This window comes from Sander lucioperca, chromosome 22, assembly GCF_008315115.2.
Source record: "Sander lucioperca isolate FBNREF2018 chromosome 22, SLUC_FBN_1.2, whole genome shotgun sequence".
Classification (NCBI taxonomy): domain Eukaryota; kingdom Metazoa; phylum Chordata; class Actinopteri; order Perciformes; family Percidae; genus Sander; species Sander lucioperca.
The window spans coordinates 4,213,209-4,235,686 of record NC_050194.1 but is presented as its reverse complement, the minus strand read 5'-3'; the positions used below and the strand labels follow the sequence as shown (position 1 = coordinate 4,235,686).

The 22,478-nt window shown below is 42.6% G+C and overlaps 1 protein-coding gene across 1 annotated transcript in view; it reads right to left on the bottom strand.

Moving 5' to 3' along the window:
- Positions 1-10,609: 10,609 nt before the first annotated feature.
- The window catches only part of LOC118494295 (arginase-2, mitochondrial-like), a 15,399-nt gene continuing 3,530 nt past the window's right edge, over positions 10,610-22,478 (bottom strand). The window contains exons 4-5 of the mRNA XM_035997836.1: positions 15,848-16,062; positions 10,610-10,659 (exon numbers count right to left, since the gene is read on the bottom strand). Coding sequence (XP_035853729.1) covers positions 10,610-10,659; positions 15,848-16,062 — 265 coding nt within the window. The remainder of the gene's footprint in view (positions 10,660-15,847; positions 16,063-22,478) is intronic.

The following is a 22,478-nucleotide window of genomic DNA, read 5'->3' as shown; positions in this document are numbered from 1 at the left end:
CACACACACACAGACACAGACAGACACACACACACACACACAGAGACACACACATGCACACACAGACACAGACAGACAAAGACACACAGACACAACACACAGAGACACACACACAAAGGCAGGGCTGTTGAAATGAGGCGAAGGTCCAAGGTCAAATGGGAAGTGATGTATCTCCCCCCCTCCCCCCCCCCCAAGTATATTTTTTACCTCCCCTCCATCCCCTTTTTCCCCTTCCTTTTCTGTCCCTAACCCACTCCATGACCTCTAACCATAACCCTCTCTAACCCTCCACATGACCTGTAACCCTAATCTCAACCGTCACTGACCCCTGTCTGGGACTCTGACCTCAAATGTTGGTCAATGACCTTTGACCTAACCCTAAATCAGTGTTAACATTTGCTCTAAACTTTTTTAGTGTTGTTCTGATTACATGCTGTGACAGCAGAGGGCATTCTGATGTTACGAATGTAATTGTTGATATAATTGTAAATACAAGAACTGAGTGGCGATGGGGGGCCTCGAGGAGGGACAGCGGGGACCGGGGTGTTTTGATTGCTTTCTGTAGTGCGTGCATTCAGTTCCTCTTTTTTCTAAACCTATCCAGCCAGGACTCGGACGGCATCTGCCCCGGTTCCCCTGTTCCCTCCGAGGGGCCTCCCTTTCGCTTTTTCTTTCCAAATATTTAGGATAATCGCATCCATTTTGAAAAAAGTATATACGCTGTTATTCTCAATGTTTTTTATGATAATATGTAACCTGCTCTTAAGACGTGCCATTGCACTCCACTCAATCAAAGTTTGAGGCCAAATAGGCACCATTTATCCAGTTGTCTAATATTAACACTGTCTTTGGATGCCCGACTCGGTCTTGTCTCAGTCTGGACGGAATGAACAATTGACCAACTTAGGAAAACTTAACATAGACTTATAACATGGACTTATGACAATTACTGGACAGGACTTACATTTACATATACATACACAACTCTACACTACACGTTGCTGCATTCTGCTGGAACTGGACTCCTGCAATGGACAGAACTCTCCCTCATATGAGGTATTTTTTGTTGCCATTTTCCACCTGCTCAGGGATTCTATGTGGACAATTTTTTGCACCAGCAGTACATTTTTCCCTCCACAAGGGGGCGCCATTGGTTTTCTAATCCTTACTCCCCTAAGGCCATTTAATATGCAAAGATGTTCATTGCATTTTGTTGTATTATTGTGATGGTTAGTGTATCATCCACAGGTTATGAAGTTTATATATGTTCAAGAAGTAAGCGTGGGAGCTTACACCCCCTGTATACATGCATCCACTTCCTATAGTTTTATTTTTCCCAAATTCTTTAACTATAATTTTCTTTGGCTTATGAGCCCATTAAAATTGGCAACTACTTCAAGTCATAAATTGGCAACTATACAAAATCATAAAAATCAAGATATAAAATCATTTGATGCAAACATAAATACGAATAAATAAGGCAACATATTCAAACATTAAACAAACTACTACAAAGTGGATCATTATACTGAATGTATTGATGCAAGATGCTTTTCTTTTGACTTAAAAATGCCACATGCAGTGCACATTATGTGAATCTACAGACACAGGAGTAAGTTGACAGCACCCTCATCTCAAATGACAGTCTCAGTGCTATGCACATATCTCATCTGGATGCCGTATTCTGCAGAGATCACATCATTACACAACATCGTTATACAACATTCTGAATCAGAAAAACACTAACAATCCACTAGTTGAGCATTTTGTTAAACACAATTGGGATAACTTGAGAGCAACCAGTCTTGAAGCTGATTACAGATGGTCAATCCAGACAAGGAGGAAAGCTGAACGCACCTGGATCAGAAAATTGGACACTCTTGTACCAAGAGGCCTAAATGAAAAATAATTCAAAGATATAGACATTTTATCTTTCCTTCTTTGTCCTACCTCCCCACCTCTCCTCCTTTCCCCTTCCTCCATCCCCTTTTTTTTCCCTTACCCTACCCACCATTTACTTTCAGGGCTTGTCACTCCGGGGTTGACGCCACGCGACTTTTGGATTGAGGCCGCGAAGAGGATAGCGGGGAGCGTTTCTTGGCAGGTATGCAGAAAGGTGCAGACACACCGCTCCCACAAAACGCGACCTAATGAGTCACGGAAAACAGAGCAAATTGTTTTTTTTAAGATTATTAAACTGAACACTTTAAATGAATTAACCACTCGGGGCTGTTACATGAAATGAAGAAAAATACAAATTCCCTGAACTTCCAAATTGGTTAGCAAAGTTGCAACATTTAACAGAATTAATTACAATATTTCTTTTAACTTTGGAGTAACTTTTGGCATCTCATACTTTTTTTACTTTCTCAAACTAAACATTTCTCTGAAATGAAGAGACTACACATTTGCTCTTTTATGCTGAAAGAACAGGAAGCTTTATTGCGAAGGGGGACCCACTTCCTGCCTGCCTGTCTGCCTGCGTGGGCTCTTGACTCCCTCTTACATTTCCCGGTAACCATCAGCAAATGCGCTGATGGTTACCGGGAAATGTAAAGTGGTACCACTTGGAACCACTGGGGGTCTCTGATGTGCCTGCACACACACACAGACAGACAGACAGACAGACAGACAGAGACACACAGACACACACACACACACAGAGACACACACATGCACACACAGACAGAGACACACACACACACACACACACACACACACACAGAGACACACACATGCACACACATACAGAGACACACACACACACACACAGAGACACACACATGCACACACAGACAGAGACACACACACACACACACACACACAGAGACACACACAGACACACACACACAGACAGACAGACACACACACACACACACAACACACAGAGACACACACAGACACATGCACACACAGACACACACACACACAGAGACACACACATGCACACACAGACAGAGACACACACATACACACACACACACACACACACACACACACACACACACACACACACACACACACACACACAGAGACACACACATGCACACACAGACACAGACAGACAAAGACACACAGACACAACACACAGAGACACACACACAAAGGCAGGGCTGTTGAAATGAGGCGAAGGTCCAAGGTCAAATGGGAAGTGATGTATCTCCCCTCCCCCCCCCCAAGTATATTTTTTACCTCCCCTCCATCCCCTTTTTCCCCTTCCTTTTCTGTCCCTAACCCACTCCATGACCTCTAACCATAACCCTCTCTAACCCTCCACATGACCTGTAACCCTAATCTCAACCGTCACTGACCCCTGTCTGGGACTCTGACCTCAAATGTTGGTCAATGACCTTTGACCTAACCCTAAATCAGTGTTAACATTTGCTCTAAACTTTTTTAGTGTTGTTCTGATTACATGCTGTGACAGCAGAGGGCATTCTGATGTTACGAATGTAATTGTTGATATAATTGTAAATACAAGAACTGAGTGGCGATGGGGGGCCTCGAGGAGGGACAGCGGGGACCGGGGTGTTTTGATTGCTTTCTGTAGTGCGTGCATTCAGTTCCTCTTTTTTCTAAACCTATCCAGCCAGGACTCGGACGGCATCTGCCCCGGTTCCCCTGTTCCCTCCGAGGGGCCTCCCTTTCGCTTTTTCTTTCCAAATATTTAGGATAATCGCATCCATTTTGAAAAAAGTATATACGCTGTTATTCTCAATGTTTTTTATGATAATATGTAACCTGCTCTTAAGACGTGCCATTGCACTCCACTCAATCAAAGTTTGAGGCCAAATAGGCACCATTTATCCAGTTGTCTAATATTAACACTGTCTTTGGATGCCCGACTCGGTCTTGTCTCAGTCTGGACGGAATGAACAATTGACCAACTTAGGAAAACTTAACATAGACTTATAACATGGACTTATGACAATTACTGGACAGGACTTACATTTACATATACATACACAACTCTACACTACACGTTGCTGCATTCTGCTGGAACTGGACTCCTGCAATGGACAGAACTCTCCCTCATATGAGGTATTTTTTGTTGCCATTTTCCACCTGCTCAGGGATTCTATGTGGACAATTTTTTGCACCAGCAGTACATTTTTCCCTCCACAAGGGGGCGCCATTGGTTTTCTAATCCTTACTCCCCTAAGGCCATTTAATATGCAAAGATGTTCATTGCATTTTGTTGTATTATTGTGATGGTTAGTGTATCATCCACAGGTTATGAAGTTTATATATGTTCAAGAAGTAAGCGTGGGAGCTTACACCCCCTGTATACATGCATCCACTTCCTATAGTTTTATTTTTCCCAAATTCTTTAACTATAATTTTCTTTGGCTTATGAGCCCATTAAAATTGGCAACTACTTCAAGTCATAAATTGGCAACTATACAAAATCATAAAAAATCAAGATATAAAATCATTTGATGCAAACATAAATACGAATAAATAAGGCAACATATTCAAACATTAAACAAACTACTACAAAGTGGATCATTATACTGAATGTATTGATGCAAGATGCTTTTCTTTTGACTTAAAAATGCCACATGCAGTGCACATTATGTGAATCTACAGACACAGGAGTAAGTTGACAGCACCCTCATCTCAAATGACAGTCTCAGTGCTATGCACATATCTCATCTGGATGCCGTATTCTGCAGAGATCACATCATTACACAACATCGTTATACAACATTCTGAATCAGAAAAACACTAACAATCCACTAGTTGAGCATTTTGTTAAACACAATTGGGATAACTTGAGAGCAACCAGTCTTGAAGCTGATTACAGATGGTCAATCCAGACAAGGAGGAAAGCTGAACGCACCTGGATCAGAAAATTGGACACTCTTGTACCAAGAGGCCTAAATGAAAAATAATTCAAAGATATAGACATTTTATCTTTCCTTCTTTGTCCTACCTCCCCACCTCTCCTCCTTTCCCCTTCCTCCATCCCCTTTTTTTTCCCTTACCCTACCCACCATTTACTTTCAGGGCTTGTCACTCCGGGGTTGACGCCACGCGACTTTTGGATTGAGGCCGCGAAGAGGATAGCGGGGAGCGTTTCTTGGCAGGTATGCAGAAAGGTGCAGACACCCCGCTCCCACAAAACGCGACCTAATGAGTCACGGAAAACAGAGCAAATTGTTTTTTTTAAGATTATTAAACTGAACACTTTAAATGAATTAACCACTCGGGGCTGTTACATGAAATGAAGAAAAATACAAATTCCCTGAACTTCCAAATTGGTTAGCAAAGTTGCAACATTTAACAGAATTAATTACAATATTTCTTTTAACTTTGGAGTAACTTTTGGCATCTCATACTTTTTTTACTTTCTCAAACTAAACATTTCTCTGAAATGAAGAGACTACACATTTGCTCTTTTATGCTGAAAGAACAGGAAGCTTTATTGCGAAGGGGGACCCACTTCCTGCCTGCCTGTCTGCCTGCGTGGGCTCTTGACTCCCTCTTACATATCCCGGTAACCATCAGCAAATGCGCTGATGGTTACCGGGAAATGTAAAGTGGTACCACTTGGAACCACTGGGGGTCTCTGATGTGCCTGCACACACACACAGACAGACAGACAGACAGACAGACAGAGACACACAGACACACACACACACACACAGAGACACACACATGCACACACAGACAGAGACACACACACACACACACACACACACACACACACAGAGACACACACATGCACACACATACAGAGACACACACACACACACACAGAGACACACACATGCACACACAGACAGAGACACACACACACACACACACACACAGAGACACACACAGACACACACACACAGACAGACAGACACACACACACACACACAACACACAGAGACACACACAGACACATGCACACACAGACACACACACACACAGAGACACACACATGCACACACAGACAGAGACACACACATACACACACACACACAGACACAGACAGACACACACACACACACACACACACACACACACACACACACACAGAGACACACACATGCACACACAGACACAGACAGACAAAGACACACAGACACAACACACAGAGACACACACACAAAGGCAGGGCTGTTGAAATGAGGCGAAGGTCCAAGGTCAAATGGGAAGTGATGTATCTCCCCCCCCCCTCCCCCCCCCCAAGTATATTTTTTACCTCCCCTCCATCCCCTTTTTCCCCTTCCTTTTCTGTCCCTAACCCACTCCATGACCTCTAACCATAACCCTCTCTAACCCTCCACATGACCTGTAACCCTAATCTCAACCGTCACTGACCCCTGTCTGGGACTCTGACCTCAAATGTTGGTCAATGACCTTTGACCTAACCCTAAATCAGTGTTAACATTTGCTCTAAACTTTTTTAGTGTTGTTCTGATTACATGCTGTGACAGCAGAGGGCATTCTGATGTTACGAATGTAATTGTTGATATAATTGTAAATACAAGAACTGAGTGGCGATGGGGGGCCTCGAGGAGGGACAGCGGGGACCGGGGTGTTTTGATTGCTTTCTGTAGTGCGTGCATTCAGTTCCTCTTTTTTCTAAACCTATCCAGCCAGGACTCGGACGGCATCTGCCCCGGTTCCCCTGTTCCCTCCGAGGGGCCTCCCTTTCGCTTTTTCTTTCCAAATATTTAGGATAATCGCATCCATTTTGAAAAAAGTATATACGCTGTTATTCTCAATGTTTTTTATGATAATATGTAACCTGCTCTTAAGACGTGCCATTGCACTCCACTCAATCAAAGTTTGAGGCCAAATAGGCACCATTTATCCAGTTGTCTAATATTAACACTGTCTTTGGATGCCCGACTCGGTCTTGTCTCAGTCTGGACGGAATGAACAATTGACCAACTTAGGAAAACTTAACATAGACTTATAACATGGACTTATGACAATTACTGGACAGGACTTACATTTACATATACATACACAACTCTACACTACACGTTGCTGCATTCTGCTGGAACTGGACTCCTGCAATGGACAGAACTCTCCCTCATATGAGGTATTTTTTGTTGCCATTTTCCACCTGCTCAGGGATTCTATGTGGACAATTTTTTGCACCAGCAGTACATTTTTCCCTCCACAAGGGGGCGCCATTGGTTTTCTAATCCTTACTCCCCTAAGGCCATTTAATATGCAAAGATGTTCATTGCATTTTGTTGTATTATTGTGATGGTTAGTGTATCATCCACAGGTTATGAAGTTTATATATGTTCAAGAAGTAAGCGTGGGAGCTTACACCCCCTGTATACATGCATCCACTTCCTATAGTTTTATTTTTCCCAAATTCTTTAACTATAATTTTCTTTGGCTTATGAGCCCATTAAAATTGGCAACTACTTCAAGTCATAAATTGGCAACTATACAAAATCATAAAAAATCAAGATATAAAATCATTTGATGCAAACATAAATACGAATAAATAAGGCAACATATTCAAACATTAAACAAACTACTACAAAGTGGATCATTATACTGAATGTATTGATGCAAGATGCTTTTCTTTTGACTTAAAAATGCCACATGCAGTGCACATTATGTGAATCTACAGACACAGGAGTAAGTTGACAGCACCCTCATCTCAAATGACAGTCTCAGTGCTATGCACATATCTCATCTGGATGCCGTATTCTGCAGAGATCACATCATTACACAACATCGTTATACAACATTCTGAATCAGAAAAACACTAACAATCCACTAGTTGAGCATTTTGTTAAACACAATTGGGATAACTTGAGAGCAACCAGTCTTGAAGCTGATTACAGATGGTCAATCCAGACAAGGAGGAAAGCTGAACGCACCTGGATCAGAAAATTGGACACTCTTGTACCAAGAGGCCTAAATGAAAAATAATTCAAAGATATAGACATTTTATCTTTCCTTCTTTGTCCTACCTCCCCACCTCTCCTCCTTTCCCCTTCCTCCATCCCCTTTTTTTTCCCTTACCCTACCCACCATTTACTTTCAGGGCTTGTCACTCCGGGGTTGACGCCACGCGACTTTTGGATTGAGGCCGCGAAGAGGATAGCGGGGAGCGTTTCTTGGCAGGTATGCAGAAAGGTGCAGACACACCGCTCCCACAAAACGCGACCTAATGAGTCACGGAAAACAGAGCAAATTGTTTTTTTTAAGATTATTAAACTGAACACTTTAAATGAATTAACCACTCGGGGCTGTTACATGAAATGAAGAAAAATACAAATTCCCTGAACTTCCAAATTGGTTAGCAAAGTTGCAACATTTAACAGAATTAATTACAATATTTCTTTTAACTTTGGAGTAACTTTTGGCATCTCATACTTTTTTTACTTTCTCAAACTAAACATTTCTCTGAAATGAAGAGACTACACATTTGCTCTTTTATGCTGAAAGAACAGGAAGCTTTATTGCGAAGGGGGACCCACTTCCTGCCTGCCTGTCTGCCTGCGTGGGCTCTTGACTCCCTCTTACATTCCCGGTAACCATCAGCAAATGCGCTGATGGTTACCGGGAAATGTAAAGTGGTACCACTTGGAACCACTGGGGGTCTCTGATGTGCCTGCACACACACACAGACAGACAGACAGACAGACAGACAGAGACACACAGACACACACACACACACAGAGACACACACATGCACACACAGACAGAGACACACACACACACACACACACACACACACACACAGAGACACACACATGCACACACATACAGAGACACACACACACACACACAGAGACACACACATGCACACACAGACAGAGACACACACACACACACACACACACAGAGACACACACAGACACACACACACAGACAGACAGACACACACACACACACAACACACAGAGACACACACAGACACATGCACACACAGACACACACACACACAGAGACACACACATGCACACACAGACAGAGACACACACATACACACACACACACAGACACAGACAGACACACACACACACACACACACACACACACACACACAGAGACACACACATGCACACACAGACACAGACAGACAAAGACACACAGACACAACACACAGAGACACACACACAAAGGCAGGGCTGTTGAAATGAGGCGAAGGTCCAAGGTCAAATGGGAAGTGATGTATCTCCCCCCCCCCCCCTAGTATATTTTTTACCTCCCCTCCATCCCCTTTTTCCCCTTCCTTTTCTGTCCCTAACCCACTCCATGACCTCTAACCATAACCCTCTCTAACCCTCCACATGACCTGTAACCCTAATCTCAACCGTCACTGACCCCTGTCTGGGACTCTGACCTCAAATGTTGGTCAATGACCTTTGACCTAACCCTAAATCAGTGTTAACATTTGCTCTAAACTTTTTTAGTGTTGTTCTGATTACATGCTGTGACAGCAGAGGGCATTCTGATGTTACGAATGTAATTGTTGATATAATTGTAAATACAAGAACTGAGTGGCGATGGGGGGCCTCGAGGAGGGACAGCGGGGACCGGGGTGTTTTGATTGCTTTCTGTAGTGCGTGCATTCAGTTCCTCTTTTTTCTAAACCTATCCAGCCAGGACTCGGACGGCATCTGCCCCGGTTCCCCTGTTCCCTCCGAGGGGCCTCCCTTTCGCTTTTTCTTTCCAAATATTTAGGATAATCGCATCCATTTTGAAAAAAGTATATACGCTGTTATTCTCAATGTTTTTTATGATAATATGTAACCTGCTCTTAAGACGTGCCATTGCACTCCACTCAATCAAAGTTTGAGGCCAAATAGGCACCATTTATCCAGTTGTCTAATATTAACACTGTCTTTGGATGCCCGACTCGGTCTTGTCTCAGTCTGGACGGAATGAACAATTGACCAACTTAGGAAAACTTAACATAGACTTATAACATGGACTTATGACAATTACTGGACAGGACTTACATTTACATATACATACACAACTCTACACTACACGTTGCTGCATTCTGCTGGAACTGGACTCCTGCAATGGACAGAACTCTCCCTCATATGAGGTATTTTTTGTTGCCATTTTCCACCTGCTCAGGGATTCTATGTGGACAATTTTTTGCACCAGCAGTACATTTTTCCCTCCACAAGGGGGCGCCATTGGTTTTCTAATCCTTACTCCCCTAAGGCCATTTAATATGCAAAGATGTTCATTGCATTTTGTTGTATTATTGTGATGGTTAGTGTATCATCCACAGGTTATGAAGTTTATATATGTTCAAGAAGTAAGCGTGGGAGCTTACACCCCCTGTATACATGCATCCACTTCCTATAGTTTTATTTTTCCCAAATTCTTTAACTATAATTTTCTTTGGCTTATGAGCCCATTAAAATTGGCAACTACTTCAAGTCATAAATTGGCAACTATACAAAATCATAAAAAATCAAGATATAAAATCATTTGATGCAAACATAAATACGAATAAATAAGGCAACATATTCAAACATTAAACAAACTACTACAAAGTGGATCATTATACTGAATGTATTGATGCAAGATGCTTTTCTTTTGACTTAAAAATGCCACATGCAGTGCACATTATGTGAATCTACAGACACAGGAGTAAGTTGACAGCACCCTCATCTCAAATGACAGTCTCAGTGCTATGCACATATCTCATCTGGATGCCGTATTCTGCAGAGATCACATCATTACACAACATCGTTATACAACATTCTGAATCAGAAAAACACTAACAATCCACTAGTTGAGCATTTTGTTAAACACAATTGGGATAACTTGAGAGCAACCAGTCTTGAAGCTGATTACAGATGGTCAATCCAGACAAGGAGGAAAGCTGAACGCACCTGGATCAGAAAATTGGACACTCTTGTACCAAGAGGCCTAAATGAAAAATAATTCAAAGATATAGACATTTTATCTTTCCTTCTTTGTCCTACCTCCCCACCTCTCCTCCTTTCCCCTTCCTCCATCCCCTTTTTTTTCCCTTACCCTACCCACCATTTACTTTCAGGGCTTGTCACTCCGGGGTTGACGCCACGCGACTTTTGGATTGAGGCCGCGAAGAGGATAGCGGGGAGCGTTTCTTGGCAGGTATGCAGAAAGGTGCAGACACACCGCTCCCACAAAACGCGACCTAATGAGTCACGGAAAACAGAGCAAATTGTTTTTTTTAAGATTATTAAACTGAACACTTTAAATGAATTAACCACTCGGGGCTGTTACATGAAATGAAGAAAAATACAAATTCCCTGAACTTCCAAATTGGTTAGCAAAGTTGCAACATTTAACAGAATTAATTACAATATTTCTTTTAACTTTGGAGTAACTTTTGGCATCTCATACTTTTTTTACTTTCTCAAACTAAACATTTCTCTGAAATGAAGAGACTACACATTTGCTCTTTTATGCTGAAAGAACAGGAAGCTTTATTGCGAAGGGGGACCCACTTCCTGCCTGCCTGTCTGCCTGCGTGGGCTCTTGACTCCCTCTTACATTTCCCGGTAACCATCAGCAAATGCGCTGATGGTTACCGGGAAATGTAAAGTGGTACCACTTGGAACCACTGGGGGTCTCTGATGTGCCTGCACACACAGACAGACAGACAGACAGACAGACAGAGACACACAGACACACACACACAGACACACAAACAGACACACACACACACACACACACATCACAGAGAGACACACACAGACGCACACAGACACACACACAGACAGACAGACAGACAGACACACACACAGACACACAAACAGACACACACACACACACACACACACACACACACACACACAACACATAGAGAAAGTGAAAATGAAAAGACTACACTTTTTCTCTTTTATGCTGAAAGAACAGGAAGCTTTATTGCTAAGGGGGACCCACTTCCTGCCTGCCTGTCTGCCTGCGTGGGCTCTTGACTCCCTCTTACATTTCCCGGTAACCATCAGCAAATGCGCTGATGGTTACCGGGAAATGTAAAGTGGTACCACTTGGAACCACTGGGGGTCTCTGATGTGCCTGCACACACACACAACACACACACACACACACACACAGACAGACAGACAGACAGACAGAGACACACAGACACACACACACACACAGACACACAAACAGACACACACACACACACACACACACACATCACAGAGAGACACACACAGACGCACACAGACACACACACAGACAGACAGACAGACAGACAGACACACAGACACACAAACAGACACACACACACACACACACACACACACACACACACACATCACAGAGAGACACACACAGACACACACGCACACAGACAGACAGACAGACAGACAGACAGACACACACACAGACACACAAACAGACACACACACACACACACACACACACACACACACAACACAGAGAGAAAGTGAAAATGAAAAGACTACACTTTTTCTCTTTTATGCTGAAAGAACAGGAAGCTTTATTGCTAAGGGGGACCCACTTCCTGCCTGCCTGTCTGCCTGTGTGGGCTCTTGACTCCCTCTTACATTTCCCTGGGGGTCTCTGATGTGCCTGCACACACACACAACAGACAGACAGACAGACAGAGACACACACAGAGACACACACACACACACACACACACACTGAATTGTTAGGTAATGTAAGGTGTTGAACTGTGTTTCCAAATGGGTTAAGGTTATGAAAAAATGACTGGTAATGTTGTGTTTTTACTTTCAGGGCTCGTCCAAGTGGAGGAAAAGGAGAGGGAGAGCCAGACAAGGTCCAGAATATAGCCTCATTTATGGTGATTTTATGTATGAATATGAAAAACTTAAAATTGACTTGAATCTTTTAAATTAATGATTATAAATATGGTGGGTATATAAATTATAAACATTTAACACATAAAGGAACTCAATTCCTGAAATTAAAAAAAAAAAAAAAAAAAAGAACCTCTGAGAGCATTCCTGATGTGAGATGGCCTGTGTCTGGAAAAAGTCTGGCTGTCAGAGCTGTTGTGTCTCATCTTCATCGCAGTTTTTTGCGACGAAAAAAATTAAAAAAAAAAAATTAAAAAATTAAATTGTACTTTTTCCTTGATGTTGAGAATCTGTTTTTTTATGTGGGTTTCGTTGTTATAACAACATGATGTCTATGCTGAGTGAATCTGGTTTAAATGGTTTACAGTTTAAGCAACATTAAATCTAGACAGTTTGTTGGAAAGCCTGTCCACGCCCCCTGCAGGTGGACGGCGATACTGCAGTCTGATGTCGGTCGAGTGAGCGGCCCAGTGCTTTGATGTCTGATTAGAGAGGCAGCCGACTTTTTCATAATTCCTTTTCTTCATTCTGTGTGGTTTGTGCATTCGTGAGAAAAACGTGAGTATTGTACACGTGCTCTGCTCAAAATATTTTGACTTTTCGTCTGTTTTTGCTCGCCCCCTATACACACCAGACTGATTAATTTCCCCCAGCAGCAGCGGACACATGCCGTGGAAGGAGGGGAAACAAATGGAGGAGCACGGGTTTGACAGGCTGAGCCAGAACATGCCACTGAGCCAGGACTACTTCAAAGAGCTGTGGGAGACTTCTAACTCCCTCCATCTCCACTATTCCAGAAAATCTGTTTGAGTCTCCCGCCCCCCCGAGATTTCCACCAAAGACGGTGTTACTCCCCCGGCCTCCACTGTCCCTGTTACAACCGACTATCCAGGGAGTAGCCTATGGCTCCAGCTTCGCTTTCAGAAATCTGGCACGGCCAAGTCTGTCACTTCCACTTATTCCGAGCTTCTAAACAAGCTGCATTGCCAGCAGGCAAAGACCAGCCCGGTTGAAGTGCTAGTGAGCAAGGAGCTTCCTCCAGGGGAGGCCAGTGGCTCATTTAGAGATTCAGAGATATTTCTAGGTTTCTACAAGGCTCTATTAGCCGAGGTTTAAACACGGTTGTGTGACATATAATTTACTATTGTTTGCACTGTATTTGTAGTTTTATTACTTGCATATATGCAACAGCATTCACCTGGACGTTGAACCTTGGACACTGACTCCTTTAAGGCCTTTAGGCTTCACTTATATGCAGGTGGTTTCCTGCTGTTTCCAGGACATTTTGTGTAATTTTATAAGTTCATATTGAACGTTGAGAAGTTCTGCCTAGCCACCAACTGTTACAAAGAGTCCATGCCAGCACTGGCAATGCCGCACACGTTCATGGACAGTAAGCCCAAGCAGCCTGGTCTAGCCCGAGATTATCCTGCCATCCACGTAGCTTCAATGAAACCAAAGCGATCATTTATAGTCTCGTACAGTCCACAACGCACACGGGCAAAAATCAAAGTGAGGAGTTGTTTCCATTTTTTTAAACACACACACACAAACACAGAGACATACTACTGACCAAATGGCCTTACTGTTGGAGCCTCTGAGGAAAATTTAGCAGAGAATTTAACTATGTTAACATTTGGTTTGCCATATTCTAGAGCAATATAATATTACAAAATGTAATGTTACACTTTGAACCATTTAATTAAAAAAAAATGGAGACGTTTAAGCAACAGAGAGGGTACTCCTGTTTGAGGAAAAAGGATAAACAAAGACAAATCAGTCCGGGGGGTTGTTTTGTGAAATTAAAATGTACATTTAATGTATTCCCCTGTGTCATTTTTTTAGGTATGAAAGCAGAAAAATGAATGCCCTGCTGTCTAGTACTATGTGATTCTGGGAAACAGCTGAAATCTTATAAACTCCTGTGTTCACTTGTTTTTTTGGGGGGTTTTTTTTGTCACGTTTGAGTATATTTTCATTAGAGTCAAATGTATGATTCTGGATGGAATCATATGACTTTATTCTTTCAAATGGATTTTTCTAATTGTTAATTTTATTAACTGTGATATATTATTCTCACTTAAATATGATGATAAAAACTGTCTGACTGTACATGGTGTTGGTCTCATCTTTGGTCACTAGAGGGCAGTGTAGGACCACATAATGCACCATGTAAATGAGATGCCATTTATAAATGTGTGTGTTTTGATGTGATGTTTTATTTTTTTTAACACATAACTGGTTAAATAAAAAATAAAAAAGTGATGTGATAATAGCTGAGGATGCATCATAATTACATTCCTCTGTATTTAAAAAAACAATTCATTTTTAATTAATTTCTCCTTTGGCTGTTTTTTGAATACAAACATTGTCAAAACACAACATGTCATCATATAAATGAGTCCGGTATCTCGTTTTTAATAAGAAAATATATTTTCAAAATATTTGTTAACCAGATACCTCAAATCAAAGCCCCGAAACTTAATTCAATGCGGGACAGGAAGTCGAGCACAGAAAAAAAATAAAACATCCGGTTACTTTTCAAAATAAAATACACCGTGCTCACGGCAGGTCATATTTCCCTGCACTACACCTTGAAAATGCTCCCTCTACGTGGAACAAGTTACAGAAATCCATGAAACTTACTGAGCTGATCTCATTGGTGGCTGTTAAGAGGATGTTGATTGACTTGGAGGCAGCCACATCTGGCTGTAGATGTTTTACCTGATGTCTTTATGATTCTGGTTGACTTTGAGGGATTTGCTGTTCAGTTGTTTTGCAGCAACTTTAGTTCAGTGGCAGAGGTCAGGAGGTAAAGGCTTTAAAGGTAAGACATACCTGCCTAGTGTGTAGGGTTCTGCCTGGCCCATCAACATCAGCTTAGGTGCTAAAGGACTCAAGTCATATAAACAGGGCAAACGCACAGGCATTGTGTAGAAACATATAAATAGAAAGAAAAATAGAGACAAATAGATTATAAAAAAGTTGAACTTTAATCAAAAAAAAAAAAAGAAAAATATATGAACAAACATTGAAAACAACACAATTGAAAACTGAAGCACCCGCAGTCCAGTTGTGCTCCTTGATGATGTCAGTCGTAATGATGAACTCGGATGGTCTGGTTTCACTCTGTTTGCTCGGTGGCTGCGGGTGTCCCAGCCCAAAGATCTCCTCCACCTTGCCCTTAAGACTCTCCTTGCTGGGTTGTTTATTCATGGCCCAACCTGGGAGAAGATTCACAGCTTCGTCCATATGCCGCCAACAGAGCCGCCTGCATCTGTGCATTGATATAACAAACATAACTTGTCGTGAGAATGTGCGGACCGTCCGCAAAGTCTTGTCTGGCACTGTAACGTGGCGAATTCTAAATGAAAAGTGCCGAAAATCACCAAACATTACAAAATAAAGTTTCCACTTCACTTAAGGGCATACGTCTGTGACGTTGTCTATGAAAAAACATAATTATAACCGCTGATACGCCATAAAAGTTTGTTTTGTTTCACGTCGTTCACACTATTAACTGTTTAATTTGCAGGCTATTAACCTCTGTTAAACACGAGGACGGGAAATGAATGATAAATCCACTTAGAAAATACTTTCAGTCATCCTCTGTATTTATCATAGATTAAATATCTTACTCACTGTGTAACAAAAAGATCGGTAATAAAATGCAATCGTGTCTGCGAATCTGAATTTGCTGAGGCTCAGACATCCATGGCGCACAGGAGACGCACGGATCCATCTCCCCAGGAACAAACGCTGTGTCGGGTGGGCGAACTCATGTGATGCGTAATTGATCCCGTGGATGATTTGTAAGCTATTAAGTGAACAAAGTGTACCCGGTCCACCAAACACTGGGCCGTCTCGACTGTCTTAATTCTGCACATATTTCTGTTACTGTAGTCCTATTTACTATTTCATTATTTCATCCATGCGTGGCGCAGCGGATCTGTGCGCACTGTCACCTCGTGGATACGCTGGCCTCACTCACCCATTGGTTGTTCCTATCATGCAATATACCGTTGGAAAAGGAATATGATTGGCTACACCTGCCACGGTTGACGTGTTGTCAATGACACACGATTTTAAAGATGGCTGCTCAGAGAGAAGACGCAGCATATTGACGCTCCACAGTGGGAGCGCTTGCTGGATGTCGGGGGCTGTCCCGGGGTGAAAACTCAACAGAAAAAGGTGAGGATAGTTATATTGTGTAGGCAGCAACATGAAGGAAACAAACATACCCAGCAACACGGTGCAGGTAGACGGAACGAGGTCGGCTAACGAAGCTAGCAGACAGTTTGCAGACAATTAGCATGGACTCTACAGGCTGCAGTCCGGACTTCTAACTCCAGAAATTGCAGAGGAAAAACGGAGGACTTGTATCAGACGGAGGACAATTATTAAATCGTGTTGGAGCTGATGGAGAAGAGTTGTTCCACAGAGTAAAGTTTCAGCAGCAGCTCGACAAGTCTGTCGCCAAACTTTATTTCTATCAGATGCTGAGAGCGGTCAAGTACCTCCACAGTAAAGGGATTATCCACAAGGACCTGAAACCAGAGAAGATCCTCTCACCGAGCTGAGGACCTCCCTGTGATTGTTGCATCTGTGAAAAGGTAATTATATTACTTTTCTTTTTACTTTACTCCAGAAACTAGTGTGATTGACTTCATGAGAAAATGGCTGTCTTTCTAAAAAAAACAAGTATATATAATAATGGGGCTTCTCTGGTAATTCATGGCAGGCTGAGTATATTTAAATTGAATCACTCCAAAACACTAACAAACCAACAGACTTAAAAAACTCATTTAGACCAACAAACATAAAGATATAACAAGCAAAGACGGTGTTACTCCCCCGGCCTCCACATGGGAGATATATATATATATATATATATATATATATATATATATATATATATATATATATATATATATATATGTATGTATGTATGTGTGTTTGTGTGTGTATATGTATATGTATACATACATACATACATACATATATAGTACAAAATAGGTGATACATGTTTCATTATGTATGTATATGTGTAGATAAACCACAGTAACTGAGCAGTTGCATCAATTATATATAATAACTCAGATTAACATTAATAACACTGGTTGTGGTTGTGTTTTTGGATAGGAGTGCGCCAGTCACATACTCAGGATGGGTATCAATCCCAACTTTAAATATTAACAGAAAAAGGGAAACCTTTTTGCCACAACGTGAACATATTATAAATAATAAATAAATAAACAAATGGCATTGTGTACAGGCTAATATTTATCTAACTAAAATGTAAAGGAATTTAAAGAACAAAGACTTTTTACTGCAAACTGCATAATGACACAAACCTGTTGACTAAACTTAAACTTGGTGACTGCCCTGTTGTCAACATTGAACTACTACAGGTTAGAACGACAAAATCCAAAGGAGTCAAAAGTGCCGCAATACGGAACCGTTTCCCAAGCAACTTACTGCCCCACGCGTGTCATCAGTCTATGTAAGAAAATCCCTTGCATGTCAGCAGCGTGGTCCGTGGTGGATGCACTTCGGATTAAACAGACAGACACGGAAAGTGGGAAAAGATTACGCAGCGTCGCTGTAATGCTACAAACACCCTCAAACAGCCCTTTAACCTTGTGGGGTCCAGCATTTTGGCCCCACAAAGCTGTCCGGACCCCACAACTATACTGAACTCCCAGTTTTGGGACCCCACAAATACAGTTAAACAAGAACACACACAGACAGACACACACACACTGAATTGTCAGGTAATGTAAGGTGTTGAACTGTGTTTCCAAATGGGTTAAGGTTATGAAAAAATGACCGGCAATGTTGTGTTTTTACTTTCAGGGCTCGTCGCTCCGGGGTTGACGCCACCCGGCTTCTGGACTGATACCGCGAAGGCCAGAGTCGGGAGCGTTTGGCAGCAGGTACGCATAAACGCACAGACACAGCACTCACACAATGGGTCAGAGTATTGCTAGCTCCGGGGTCAAATGTGCACAACGATAAAATCCCAACATACAAACAAAGCTGACGAATGCAGCCCGAAATGAGCGTGGAGGCGCAGTCAGCACGGCTCCTGCGACGATTGGTTTCGGCTTCCCCCACGCTTCATGGCAGGCTGAAAAGAAAAAAAAATCCCTTAAAATCACCCGTAGACGCGGCCAACTCAGTCTCCCTTGAGACGCGTGAAGGACCGCCGAAAGTGAGCGTGGGGACGTGCACGGCCAGGGGCCGGCGCGAAGGTTACATCTCTGCCTATCGCTAAAGAGTGTATTCCTGTTTCTCTCCGCTCACGGCAGGCCTAAGCTGCCCTTCTTTAAATCATTTACAGATACACTTTGCGCACACAGAGTGCAACAACACAACACACAGACACACACACACACACACACACAGACAGACACACACACACATGCACTAACCCTAACCCAAAGTGAATATCTCTCCGTCTATTTTTCTTTCACATTTTACATACGCTACTCGTTTTACACCGCTTCCTCGCTCTTTGGGCGTGCACCCTGGCTCTCCCGTCTTCCCGATACTCTTTGCATTTCCCATTCACATTTAGCATAATTTTCTTCCTATTTACAACCCTCAAACAGCCCAAAATGAAGATGGGGACGTGGTCAGCCTAGCTGCTACGAAGATGAATTTGTTTCCGCACCAGGGACTTTCATTCTGTTTCTCTGTCTCCTCATGGCAAGGCTGGTATTTTTACTCTGCACACCCCTAGACAGACTTGTTGAAGTGTTAGGACTTCTTGAGGTCGAAAGGCTTCTTGCTTAATACAAGCCCACACACACACATATACACATTCACATTTAGCATAATTTTTTTTCCTATTTACAACCCTCAAACAGCCCAAAATGAAGATGGGGACGTGGTCAGCCTAGCTGCTACGAAGATGAATTTGTTTCCGCACCAGGGACTTTCATTCTGTTTCTCTGTCTCCTCATGGCAAGGCTGATATTTTTACTCTGCACACCCCTAGACAGACTTCTTGAAGTTTTAGGACTTCTTGAGGTCGAAAGGCTTCTTGCTTAATACAAGCCCACACACACACACACACATACACACACACACACCCTTTGATCCCTCATTCATCCCTCATCATCCTCTGACGTTTTCTGCTCAGAACAGCGCATATGCTGCGTGGGACAAATTATGCCACTTTTCTGTGTTTTGCCTAGACACTACACAGAACACACAGAGACGCATGCACACACACAGAGAGACAGACAGACACACACACACGCAGACACACCTGTCGCACAGACAGACACACACACACACACACATACAGACACACCCGCTCACACAAAACGCGACCTAATGAGTCAGAGTATTGCTAGCTCAGTGGTCAAATGTGCAGAACAGCAAAACCTCAACATAAACAAAGCTGACGAATGCAGCCCAAAACGCACGTGGAGACGCAGTCAGCGCGGCTGCTGCGAAGAGACATTTCTGCTTCTCCCGTGCTTCGTGGCAGGCTGAAAAAAACAATTCCTTAAATCAACCTTAGACGTGCGGCCAATTGAGTCTCCCTTGAGAGACGCGAAGGGCAGCCGAAAGTGAGTGTACGGATGCGGTCGGCTCTGGGCCGCCGCAAAGGGTATATCTCTGCACAACGCTAAGGAGTGTATTCCTGCTTCCGTCCACTCACGGCAGGCCTAATCTGCGCTTCTTCAAATCCTTTACAGATGCGCCAGAATCAATGTGTTTTCTGCAAAAAAGTGTGAGGCTGACATAAGTCTGATGCTCATTCTACTGCACACACAGAGTGCACGCTTGCTGCTTCAGGTTGTTTGTTTTTTTCCCCCTTTTTTCACATGCCGGCCGCACGCCGTCGACGGGACCCCACTTGTGGATCGAAGCTGCCGAGACGACCGTCGGGAGGCGGGGCGAAATGTGACGGCAGGTATGCAGACGCGCGCTCCCAGGGACACCATAAAACGCGACACAATGAGTCAGAATGGGGTCAATTGTGCAGAACGACAAAATCCAAAGGACTTTGGTTATAAGCGTTAATAACTAATATTATACATAATAACCTTGTAATTTAAAGCATAGAGCAAATTGTTTTTTTAAGATTATTAAACTGAACACTTTAAATGAATTAACCACTCGAGGCTGTTACATGAAATGAATAAAAATACAAATTCCCTGAACTTCCAAATTGGTTAGCAAAGTTGCAACATTTAACAGAATTAATTACAATATTTCTTTTAACTTTGGACTAACTTTTGGCATCTCATACTGTTTTTACTTTCTCAAACTAAACATTTCTCTGAAATGAAAAGACTACACATTTGCTCTTTTATGCTGAAAGGACAGGAAGCTTTATTGCGAAGGGTGACCCACTTCCTGCCTGCCTGTCTGCTTGTGTGGGCTCTTGACTACCTGTTACATATCCCGGTAACCATCAGCAAATGTGCTGATGGTTACCGGGATATGTAAAGTGGTACCACTTGGAACCACTGGGGGTCTCTGATGTGCCTGCACACACAGACAGACAGACAGACAGACAGACAGACGACAGACAGACACGCACACAGACACACAGACACCACACAACACACACAGACACACACAGACACACACACACACACACACACACCGACCACCCGCACGCACACACACCACACACACACCACACACACACAACACACACACACAGACACACACACAACACAACATACACTCAGACAGACGACACACACACACACACAGACACTCAACGACCACACCCCACACCACCACACACACACACACACACCACACAACACAACACACAGATACACACACCACACACACACCAACACACTAGACACCCCACACAACACACACAACACAACACGAGACACCACACACACAACACCACATCCACAACACACAGAGACCACAGACCGACAGACAGCATGAAAGACCTCGGGTCTTAAGACTACTGTGCCAGGTTCTGACCCGTCTTATACATGGCCGTCGAGGGGGACAGTAGTCTCACCTGACCGTCTTATACATGGCCGTCGAGGGGGAGTTATTTAGGAGTTACTAAACACTATTGACTCTAGTAAGGATAGGGATTTGTAGTTTTTTAGTTAGGGACTTGGAGGAATTGTGCAATAATGACAGATTCACACATTTGTCTTTTGTTTACAGTAAATAAATAACAAATACAAATCCTAAAGTCAAGTTCATAAAGTAACTTTCTTTGCATTCATTTGATTCCCAATTAAGATCCACTGGTAAGAATGGCTTTCCATTGTTAATATGGACTTAAAAACTGTTCTGAAATGCAAAATAATAGAATTTTAATCATGTGATAAAACATGCGATTAATTGCGATTAAGAAAAAATTAATCGTTTGACAGCCCTAGTTAAAACTAAACATCAGATTTATAAACTCTACTCTCTTTTGTTTAATTTGTAAAGAAACTAAAGCTGTCAGAGAAATGAAGTAGAAAGACTTTAGTACAAGTACCTCAAATGTGTACTGAAGTACTTGCAAGAGAGAGTTTAATGTCAGAGTAAAACTGAGCTCAGGTTCTGTTATCTATTAATGAAACATACGTAACTAGTTACATTTGTGAATTGACTTTGGTTTTCAGGAACATCTTGTCAATCATCTTCACACACACACACACACACACACACACACACACACACACACACACACACACACAC